Source organism: Heterodontus francisci, chromosome 8 (genome assembly GCF_036365525.1).
Source record: "Heterodontus francisci isolate sHetFra1 chromosome 8, sHetFra1.hap1, whole genome shotgun sequence".
NCBI lineage: Eukaryota > Metazoa > Chordata > Chondrichthyes > Heterodontiformes > Heterodontidae > Heterodontus > Heterodontus francisci.
The window spans coordinates 95,153,960-95,166,026 of NC_090378.1; the positions used below are offsets into that span (position 1 = coordinate 95,153,960).

The window sequence follows — 12,067 nt, forward strand, 5'->3', positions numbered from 1 at the left end:
TAAGTGCTGTAGAGGAGCAAAAGAGATCCCTTCTAGTGTAAAGATAAGGGGTCACATTTTTTTATTCCTGTACCTGAACATATTGCCTACACACACACAGTACACAGATAATAATAGGGCAAGGATTTTAAATAGAGGGAAGATTGTTCAGGTTCCTTTTGGCAACTCAATATGTCCCAGATACAGTAACGGGTAAATGTGTTCCCTTTTTTTGGTTGGGGGGGGGGGGGCGGGTGCGTGGTGGCAGTGTATTGTAATTAACTGAGTATAGATATTATGAATTGCTCCTGTGGGCTGGGGAAAAGGAATTTTTCCTAGGCCAGTGAGGTCAAGCAAGACTGTGTCATCGCACCAATGCTCTTTTCCATTTTCTTCGCCTCAACACTCCACCTCATCTCCTTGAAGATTCCTGCAGGAATAGATCTACTCTGCAGGATGTGTGGGAAACTATTTAACCTACGTCGCCTCCAGTCCAGAACCAAGGCCACACCAACGTCTGTCATCAAGCTGCAGGATGCTGATAAAGCTTGCATATGTGCACATTCAGAGGCCGAGCTTCAAACCCTCATTAATGCATTCACTGAGGTGTATGAAAGAATGGGCCTTAAGCTAAACATCCGAAAGACAAAGGTCTTCTACCAGCCTGCTCCCGCAGTGCAACACTGCCCCCTGACTATCAAGATCCATGGTGAACCACTGGACAATGTGGACCACTACTTATACCTTGGGAGCCTCCTTTCAGCAAGGGCAGAGATCGACGATGAAACTCAGCATTGCCTCCAATGTGCCAGTGCAGCCTTTGGTTATCTGAAGAAAAGAGTGTTTGATGACAAAGACCGCAAACCTGGTCTACAGGGCCACAGTGTTACCTGGAGAGATAACACCAGGCTTTCCAATATCCGTGTCCGCTCAGGCCAACATCCCCAGTATCGAGACACTGGTCATGGCGAGTCAGTTACATTGGGTGGGCCACATTGTCCGCATGCCTGGCACAAGACTGCCAAAACAAGCTTTCTACTCCGAGCTCCGTCACAGCAAGCGGCTACCTGGAGGGCAGAGGAAACGCTACAAGGATGTCCTTAAAGCCTCCTTGAAAAAATGTGACATCTCCACCGATTCATGGGAATCTCTTGCCCGAGACTGCCCAAAATGGAGAAGAAGTAACCGTGACGGTGCCAGCCAGTTCAAACAATGTCGCTATGCCCAGGCAGCGACCAAGTGCAAACAGCGGAAGGAGCGTTAAGAAATTTGAGCATCCCATTCACTCGCCTCACCAAACACCACCTGCCCCACCTGTGGCAGAGTGTGCGGATCCAGAATTGGACTATTCAGTCACCTAAGGACCCATGACCCTGGAGAGGAAGAATGTCATCCTCGTTCCCGAGGGACTGCCTAAGAAGAAGTAAGAAGGCCAGTGAGAAGCCTGAATGCCAGATTGAAGTCCAAAGTGCCAGCAAGTCATGCCCACAAATTATTTAGGGCATTTTGTACTATTAGTGACAGCATCATTAGGAAGTCAGTACCTTTTTATAATGTGTAAAAATCAAAAATGTAGACTAAGTAACTGTTTCATAGCAGCTGGAGACACAACAACTTGCATTTATGTAGTGCCTTTAACATAGTAAAATGTCCCAAGGTGTTTTGCAGGAGCATTATCAGATAGATGGCAGGACAAAATCACAACTGCAGCAGTTCTTTCAAAGGCAGAGCTCCCGAGTGTGTTGGCACTAATCAAACAGAGACGGCTTCGGTGGATCGGACATGTTCACAGGATGGAAGATGGTCGCATACCCAAGGACCTTCTGTATAGTGAGGAAGCCACTTCAAGGATGCTTGCAAGCGTGACATGAAGGCCCTACATGTCGACTATCACACCTGGGAGTCACCAGCTGGCAAAAGAGGGAAATGGCAACACATTCGGTGGACTGGTGTGCACTACCACGATGACTAGTGGCTACAGCAGTTTGGCAACAGGAGCCTTCCCAAAAACAACAACTCACAACGTCACTTGGCAGCTTCCTGTGCAGTGCTTGTGGCAGAACCTGCCTCTCAAGGAATGGCCTTCACAGCCATCAGCAAAGGTGCACCCAGAGAAGACACCCCACATAAATGGATTATTTGCTGCATGTCTATCATCTTTCATAGATGGAAGGATGCCAACTCAACCTCTTATCAGATATCATTTGACACTGAGCCACATAAAAAGATATTCAGACGCTGACTTAAAGCTTGGTCAAAGAGGATTCACTTAAAGGTAGAGAGAGAAGTAAAGAAACAGGGAGGTTTTTGGGAGAAAATTCCAGAGCTTAGGGCCTAGGCAGCTGAATGCATGACTGCCAATGGTGGAGCGATGAAAATCAGAGATGTGCAAGTGGCTAGAATTGGAGCCGTACAGATATCTCAAATGGTTGTGGAGCTGGAAGAGGGGGATAGAGTGGGACAGAGCTACGTAGAGATTTGAACAAAGACACTGCCGTCTGCTAGAAATTGCCCAGAGCTTAAATCTGTGGCAGAGCCACTGAATGAAGTATGAGATCACTGTAGACCTACTATTCAATGTGTCTGACTGCATTAATTCATAACCTGAGAATTACTCCACCAGTTGGGGGAAAGAACCAGTATCTAACAGGATAGTGGGTGTGTGGTAATCCTACTCAAAATTTCCATTTTTTACAAAAATGTAGCAAATATCCCAATCTGTAGCACTAATTAAAAGTGTGCGGTAATATTTAAATAATTATCTCCTCTCCACCCAAAAAATCTTTAAATATTTTTGTGCTATTAAAAATCCCAGTCTAGACACTACCAATGCAGTTGAAGAGAGTGCCTGTGCTATTTATGGGTTCAGCGTGAGTCATTTTGGAAGAGTAGAGCAATGCATACTTAACCCCTAGTTATCGCATGCTGCTAAGTTACTGTCAGTGCTGCAGTGCTGAAGGCAAGTGGCAGCTGGGTGCTCATCTGGGCAGGACCAAAAACTGCATTTTTACTGCCTTAACTGTTTTCACATTCTCTTGTTCTTTTAGTACCTGCTGATTAGCATATTGAGACTATGCACCAGTCTTTTGCTCATGTAATAAATAGTTTGCAGGCCAACCACCTATTAGTGGCCGGATCTTGCTAGTTCAGGATGTATTGCTGGAAGTGTGAGCTGATTAGCAGCACAGTAAGGGCAGCAGGGTTTCTGGCACCTTAGTGAACAATAGCACGTCTATCTCCTCAACCAATGAGATTTTAGGACAGAGGAACAATGGAGAAGAAAATAGGGTGAATTGGAATCAAATCAGGTACACAACGAGAAATAAAGAGAGGGAAAGAAAGATTTGAGTAAGAAAAATATTTAAACCCTAAGAAGAATTTACTTCATGCAGGAGTGAGACTCAACAGTTCTGAGGGAGAGTCATATTCGACGCAAAACATGAACTCTGTTTCTCTCTCCACAGATGCTGCCAAACCTGCTGAATATTTCCACCACTTTCTGTCTAAACAGGCGTCAAACAGGCATGTGTAATTGTACCAACATTATTCTCAATCTTTCTTGCAGCAACATTGCAGCTTACTATTGACAGGCTCCCCCAGGTGTGGTAATAACTTACCGCACTAACTCTACAACCTCAACCAGATGAAGGCCAAAACCAAGACATCAACTACTTCTGGAATAGAACTACAGTATGCTGACAACACACCAGTTAGTGCTCACTTTGAAGAAGAACTACAACAGATAGTTGACTTATTCACTGAAGCCTATGACAGCATGGGACTTGCCCTGAACACCAGGAAGACCAACCCACACCAAATGTGTCAAGTCCAACACCTTCAACTGAGATTCATGGTGAAGTGTTAGAAAATGTCCCTCACTTCCCATATCTTGGAAACTATCTGTCCCAAAAAGCTGACATCAATGAAGAGGTACACCACCAAATCCAATGTGCTAGCTCAGCCTATGGTAAATTATGTCCTTGAGTTTTCATGGATCGTGATATCAGACCCGACACTAAACTCAAAGTCTAAGGGACAGTGGTTCTTCCCATGCTTCTCTATGGTGCTGAAGCTTGGACAACATATAGATGCCATATCAGGCCCCAGAATAACATCATCAACACTGTCCTGTGCGGGATCTTGCGAATCAAGTCAGAGGACAAAAGAACAAACATGAGCATCCTCCAAGTCACAGGCATGCCAAGTATGGAGGCCATGCAAACCTCACATCGGCTGAGATGAATCAGACATGTCGTCAGAATGCCCAACTCAAGATTACCCAAACAGATGCTCTACTTAGAGCTACACCAGGGAGCCCGCTCATATGGGAGCCAAAGGAAACATTTCAAATACAGTACCAAAGCCTCCACAAAGATCTGCTCGATTGACATCAACATGTGGGAAGCAGATGCCCAATCATGACCAAAATGACGATCCATCATCGAAAATGGTGTCCATACCTTCCAATCAATAAGAGCAGCCACTGAGACAGAATGGCAATAGAGACGGAAAGAGAGGGCAGCTGCTCGATCCAACAATCCACCACCACCTCGTTGTCCTCACTGTGGAAGAGCCTGCAAGGCCAAGATCAGGATTATATGCCATCTGCAAACTCACAGCCAGCACTAACATCTCACTTCCACCCAGCCATCCGCCAGGAAGGATCATCTTCGATACGAGGAATTGCCGATAATGATAAGTGCTAAGTTCTTACAAGCCCTAGTAAAACAAGTAAGTCAAAAAAATGGCTAAATCTAAATCGGGTTGTCTTTTTCTAACACATAATATTTAACCTTCAGTGTGCAATTGTGTCGTAGTTATGGTATTGGGGAACCGCAGGAGCGTTCACATTGTGATCTCTGTCAGGTTTTGTCCAGCCTACGAATTCTTCTACAATGCTGCACCCAGCTTTCTGCTACCCAGATTTCTCCAGAACCTGCGTGGAGCAGTGGTGAGGGGAGGTGTAGCAATATACTCAAAACCCACCATGACAAATTGTAAATAGGATTCAATGGGGATAATTTTAACTCCCACAGACAGCTGGCTTTAAGTCAGGTCAGAGCTAAAACATCTTTAAATTTCAAACCTGACCCAAACCCACCCACTTCCTGAACAAAGGCAGGCTGGGGGAGCGTGGCCAATTCGCTCTCAGGAGGCGGATTGGTCGGTAAATTACTTAGGGAGGTTGTATGTCTCCATTTTTACAGGTCTCTAATTTTTAATTAATATCAACCTGGTTTCCTGGGGTTGAATTTCTCCTGGCTCAATCAGCCAACCTCTGTACACCCCACAATTTCCAACCCTGCAATTTCCAACCCTCCAGTCCAATATCCGAAGCCCCCACCACCACTCCTACCATCTCCCTATTCCCCACTTACTTGGCATCTGCTCCTGTTTGCTTTCCCACCCACCAGGCATATAACCTGTCAATCAGGCCCTCTATAAGGTGGGACCCTATTCAAAAAATTTTAAAGCTGTCCTTCAGTTAAATTCTGCAGGATGTCCGGGAAATCCTCAGTTCCGGGTTACCCGTCCAAAAATACTTGCTCCCCCCACCCTACCATCCCACTCTCATCGCGACCCCGACTAGAGATTAAGGCCAATAAATCTGGTAATTTGTGGCCTGGCACCAGTCAATATAACAATGGAAGCTGCTAGATTATTGTCAAAACTGAACTGGTCCTTCAGGGTAGAGAACTTGCCATCTTTACCCAGTGTGGTCTACAAGAGACTCTAGCACCTATGATGTGACTGACTCTTACCAAACCATTCAGCACCTTCTAAAAGCAGCTAAGGATGGAATGCAGCCTTGCCTCACTGAGAACAAATAAAAACTAAAGTATATCTGATCCATATCTAGAATTCCATTGCACCAAACCATTTCCATTCTCTATTATATATAATTCCTGATCCAGTTAACGCACTCAAAGTATGTGTTAATTATTTCCCACCTTTACCACAGAATTTCTGTTTTAAGGCAGCCCTGGCTCCTGTCTTTTCTGCTTTCCATGTTTTTTTCTACATTATGAGCCACTGATTAGAATGCAGAAAACTACAAAACACTTCAAGCCATAACAAGGGTGAAATAGATGATCAATCCATTGCTAAATTGCATCCTGAGATTACCATACATTTAAGAAATTGAACCACTTTTGTTGTAAAATGCAGGTTTTTGTTTTATGTTGTGGTGATTTGTAATGATGACTGTGAGGCTACGGTGTAGGATTTACAATTTGTCTACATGTTTTTAATTTAAAAGTTGTGTTTTATAGAAATCGTGACTCCAGCACCAAATCTTTGAGATAGGCAGTTATATATTAACACTCATTTACCTTCCAAATCCATAACCTCTACCACCTAGGAGGACAAAGGCAGCAGACGCATGGGAACACCACCACCTGCAAGTTCCCCTCCAAGTCACACGCCATCCTGACTCGGAAATATTCCTCACTGTAGCGGGGTTAAAAACTTGGAACTCCTTCCCTAATGGCACTGTGGGTGTACCTACCCCACATGGACTGCACCACCACTTTCTCAAGGGCAATTAGGGATGGGCAATAAATGCTGGCCTTGCCAGCAATGCCCACGTCCCGTGGATGAATAAAACCAAAAACAAATTGACACGATAGTACATGTGGAAGCCTGCATTCTTTCTCTCTGAAACAGCATGACCTAGCTAGATCTGCACCCAAGATATGGATGGATTCCAACATCCAGACAAATCTGGCTTCAAAGACAAGTTGACTACGTTGTTGTACGAGGGTTCTTTTTTAATTAATTCATGGGATGTGGGCAAGGCCAGCATTCATTGCCCATCCCTAACTGCGCTTGAAAAGATGCTGATGAATGGGAGTACCAGAAGAGTCACTGAATGATCTGTGGAGGTGGGGGTGGGAGGTGGAGAAAGAATGAGGATGGTGGAGGAGGGGTGGGGGTGTGCATGAGAAATCTTAAAACTTTAAGTTTCTTCTCCTCTGCACTGGTTATACTTCCAGCTGGAGATGTCACTAATGGGTCAATTTTACTATGTTTTCAATGAATTTATTTCACATTGTTTCCCCACCCCCCTCCCATGTCCTCCCCCCGCCGCCACTATATAATATGTTTTGAGTTGTCTCACGGACTGTTAGCGAGTTTATTGTTGTGCAGAACAGATTCAGATAAGAACAAAAGTCAAGGACATTTGCCTTGGCTCCTGGTGATGTCAAATTCACTCTGTTTGTGCTGCAGAGTGGATTCCAGCAGCAACACTGGCGTGAAAGGGACTTTGGTTTCTGATTGCCTAATCATCCAGCCTACACTAGTGGCTGGGGAAAGCATAATACATGTCAGACTTTCACACTGCCAACTTATACAGGCGGGCTTCACACCAACCAGTAAATATAGTGACGGGCTGTGGTCCACTATGTTGTTGCTGCCTGGTTCTGCTTTGGCTGGGGGAAAAACTCTATCTCTTGATGTGACTCTTCACACTGTTGAAGTTAGGGTGCCACTGGTGACAGTTGCTGTAAAGCAGGGTACAGCAGGAGATGCACAGTTACTTGGCTTCTGACTTTATTTCCTCCAGGGTTTATGAGGTTTCTTCAGTTTTTCTTTATTTTTCCAAGGGCACATGCTGCGATACAATTCCAAAGCTGTTAGCAACCTCCTATTATTTTGGCCGGGACTTTACCAGCAGTAACTAAGTCCCGAGGACAGGAGGTATAGCAGGCGTGGGGGCCAGAATTGAAACCGCAATATTGTCTCGGCTGCCCAATTAATAGTTGGCAGGTGTGGGAGCCAGTCAGTTAGGCATGGCAGGTGGGGGCATGTCCTGGGTCATGTTTGGCTGGTGCCATATTTAAAAGGCAGCCAGCACTAGTTTTAAAGGCAAGAGCCTCGGAGGAAACTGAGAGGGAGATGTGACAACTGGCGTGATCAGGAAATGGCAGAAGGCAGAGCAAGGGTGAGGTCCAGGTTTTCTGATGCCTCCCTCGAGGTGCACCTCAAGGCACCAAGGGCTCAGAGGGAAGTTGCTTTCCCTCGAGACAGGAGGAGGAGGCCGGCTGGTCAAATGTAAAGGGCATGGATTGAGATAGTGGAGGAGGTGAGCAGCTGGGGTGGTCCCTTGTATGTGGCTTCTGTGTAAGAACAGGATCAATAACCTGATGTGGTCTGGCAAGATGAGCGCAGTGCATAACATTAAGCTCGCAGCCTTATATGTGACAAAAGATGAATATGAATTAGGAGAACTGGGTGCCTACCCATTCAGTGGCAATATCTACAATGCAGCAGTGGTTGCCAGATGATTAGTAGCCTCTCTGTGAAGGACATTGGTCAGTCAGAGGTGACCACTGCACTGCCAGTACTGAATGGCTGCATGCAGCAGGCATCCTTGTGGCACCATGATGGATGAGTGGCAATGTTAATTGATATGCTTGCAGGAGAAAAGAGCTCACATTGCGCGAAAAGAGAAGAACTGGAGATGATGTCCCATATATGGTGACCCTGACAATGGAAGAGGAGGCCTTGTAGCTGAGAGGCCTGGAGGCAGGGCAGGCTATCGCTGATGATGAGACGGGTGTGGAGCCCCCAGACAGTGAGTGCCCCAGTGGATGGGGCAATAGACTCCCTGGCAAGCAAAAAGCATAGTGCTCATGTGGCACCACTGGTCACATGGAGCTCCAGACGATGAGTAGTCAGAGGGATGTGTTGGAATGCACAGTGCCCTCTCATCACTCTTTTCTCTCTCGCAGGTCATGTACAAGAAGAGGCAGCTGCAGAGCCTGTGGGACAGACTTCCACCTCTGAGGAAGAGGAGACCTCAGGATGCAATGTCACATCATTCCCCGCACCTTCCACCAGCTCGGATACTCCCACGTCGGGGGATGACAATCTGGTGAACATAGTGCAAATACGCCCGAGCAGCTGATGGAGGCAGTAACAGTTGAAGACACTCACATTTGGAGGACTGTGGGCTTGGGGCTGTTGACATGCCTCTGGAGTCATCTGGAGTTTCAGTGCTGTATCTCAAAATAAATAAATAAATAAAATAAAATCAGCAGATGCTAGACCTGTAGCGTGAGGTGCATGAACATCTGGCAGAGCTTCCAGAGGCTTTGTGCACCCATGCATGAATGATGGAAGAGTCTATCCAGGCAATGAGTGCAGCCATCTCTCTGGTGTGTGTATGCATGGCATCCTCCATTGAGAGAGTGGCGACCCTCATGGACAGCCAAATCCAGCAAACTATGTCTTGGATGCCAAAGATGCAGATGGACCTGCATGCCATCGCCTCCTCCATGAGCTCTGTGGAGCGATGGCTGGGCAAGAGGCGGCCGAGACGCCTGGAATCATCACCAGGTGCTCAGAATCCTCAGGTGAGCAGGGAGGGACATGTGCCGTGAAAGGGTGGAGGAATGGCTGTGGAAGCACCTGGGGGCCTCTCTCAGGGCGCTCCTGGCGTGAATGGCAGGTCCTTGTCTCCTCTAACGGTGACACCAATGCCTCAGGAAGCTTCAAAGATAGAGGTGGCTCCTGGCACAGTGGTTAGCACCGCAGCCTCACAGCTCCAGCGACCTGGGTTCAGTTCTGGGTACTGCCTGTGCGGAGTTTGCAAGTTCTCCCTATGACCGTGTGGCTTTTCACCGGGTGCTCCGGTTTCCTCCCACAGGCAAAGACTTGCAAGTTGTTAGGTAAATTGGCCATTATAAATTGCCCCTAGTATAGGTAGGGGAATTGAGGGAAGGTGGGGATGTGGTAGGAATATGGGATTAATGTAGGATTAGTATAAATGGGTGGTTGATGGTTGGCACAGACTCGGTGGGCCGAAGGGCCTGTTTCAGTGCTGTATCTCTAAATTAAAAAAAATTAAATTAGGCCTCAGGCAACCAGTGGACGACTGCCACAGCCATCAAAAGCCACGGAGCAGAAAGGTCAGCAGCCTGCCTCCAGCTCAGCTGACTGCATGTGGGTGGGGGGGGGGGGGGGGGCACCATGTTGGAGCACCCGCAAGCATACAAGAAAGTCCACCTAGCTGCACTTGGGTTTCACGGGGTTATATTATGTTGTTCACTGTCACCTTGTTGTTTATTTGTCTTTAATGAAATCTGATATGCTGAACTACAAAAAGAGTCCTTTACTCATGTATCCACCACTGTGCCATTCAGAGTTTGATTGTTCTTGCAAAGGGTGTAATGGGAAGGACCACAACACATTAGGTCAATACATTATGCAGGCCGTGGCCTGATGTCATGATGGGTTCCGCAAGATGGTAAGGGCATTCAAGAAAAGGGCAACAGGGCTATAGAACATAGAAGATTTATTTGTTTGCATGGGTGTGTAAGGAAGGATCATGAGAAACATGTCTGTATTAGTAAGTTGCAAGCCTCCCTTGTGTGTATCTCATTGCAGCTTGCCTGTGGTTCCTCAGCTTCTTCTCACAGTTTGCTTGGTCAGCATCTCCCTCCAAAGCCTCATCCTCGGAGGAGGCATTGTGTTGTGGGATGTCCTCATTGTCCAAAGATTCTCCCCTCAGGAATGCCAGGTTGTACATAGCACAGCACACCACCATGGTATGTAACACCCTTGCTGGGGTATATTGTAGAGCTCCACCAGATTTATCAAGGCATCTGAACCGCATCTTCAGAAGACTTATGGCCTGTTCAATTGCTGCTCGAGTTGTTGCATGGCAGATGTTGTATCTCTCCTCTGCAGCTATGCTGGAGTTCCACACAGGCGGAAGGAGCCATGTTTTCAGTGGGTAGCCTTTGTCACCCAATATCCATCCTTGAAGACACGGCGGGCTTGAAAAGGTCAGGGACCTGGGAGTGCCTTAGTATGAAGACATCATGATAGTTTCCCAGGAACCTTGCACAGACCTAAAGGATTCATTTGTAATGGTCACAAACCAGTTGTACATTGAGTGAGTGGAAGCCCTTCCTGTTGATGAAGACCTCAGGCTGGTCTGTGGCCACATGCCTGCAGTTGATTACATGCTGCACCTGGAGGAATCCAGCAATGGCCCCGAATCCTACTGCCCACTCAGCCTATCTGGATTGGTGCGAAACCGCATCTATTGACTGGCCCTCTTGAACATGGCATTTGTGACCATCTTGATGCAGCGATGAGCCACTGACTGGGCGATCCCACAGATATCTCCAGAGGATTCCAGGAATGATCCTGAGGCATTGGAATTCAGCGCCACAATAGCCTTCATTGCTACAGGCAATGGGTGCCCGCCACTCCCATTGGGCTCCGATCCTCTTCCATCATTGCACACAGCTCAGTGAGTGCCTCCCTGGAGAGGTGCAGTCTTTGGCGACACTACTGCTTCAACATTTGCAGGACACAGAGCCTCTGATGGTAGACCTTCTCTGGTGGGTCGCATCTTATGCGTGCAAGAGGCTGGTTGCATGCCCCTCTGCACCCTCCTCCTCCCTGCCCCCTTCTAGCCTCATGATTCTGGTGCCCCTTTGGGTGCTGCAACCCTACTCCTAGTGACTGCAGCTCGCTCCCTCTCTGATGCTGCTCCTCACTAGAGTGAATGAGATCCATTGCAAATTGCTGCACTCATTTCTCAAAGCCACTCACCTTCCCCCACCCGCCCTTAATCTGTACACGCAAGTGGCAAGTTAGAGAGGCCACTCAATAAGAATGCCTTTGCTGTGCTCGCCAAGTTTGGCTAGCCTCCAGGTTGCCACTCCCATGGTTTATACTCACCTTCTCCACAATGCCACGCTACTTCTCGCAATGACTGCAGCCAAGACTGACCTTGTGTTGAGCTTTCGCCTCCTTATAGCTGGCGAGGCTCTGAAGATCTGTTGTTTTTGTCACCCCTCACAAATTTGTAAATAGCTCGTAAAATCACCATTAATTGCCTGTTTAACAGGCTCAATTACCTTCCTGCCACCTTCAAGTGGGGCTTCCACCCTCAGCCCGGCTATCTCCGGGAATATCCCCAGCGATGTAAAGATGGTCAGGCTTCTATCCCAACAGTACACACCAGCATTTTGCCACCCCTCTCACCTCCAACACCGTCTCCACTGTGCTGACAAAATTCCGCCCTTTGTCTAAATGGTCATTCTTGGTGTGTAAGCTTAAGAAAGTG

General features: G+C 47.1%; 1 protein-coding gene across 7 annotated transcripts in view; it reads left to right on the forward strand.

Annotated features, from left to right (window-relative positions):
- uck2a (uridine-cytidine kinase 2a) overlaps nt 1-12,067 on the forward strand; it is a 115,557-nt gene that overhangs the window by 57,002 nt on the left and 46,488 nt on the right. For 4 of the 7 annotated variants that reach the window (XM_068037766.1, XM_068037769.1, XM_068037771.1 and 1 more), the window contains one exon: nt 8,715-9,898. The exons of 1 other annotated variant lie outside the window; for it this stretch is intronic. In XM_068037766.1, the coding sequence (XP_067893867.1) occupies nt 8,715-8,890 (176 nt within the window). In that variant the 3' untranslated portion in view covers nt 8,891-9,898. Of the gene's footprint in view, nt 1-3,544; nt 4,711-8,714; nt 9,899-12,067 lie in introns of those variants that run through there. 2 more of the 7 variants (XR_010975561.1, XR_010975562.1) reach the window with 2 other exon arrangements.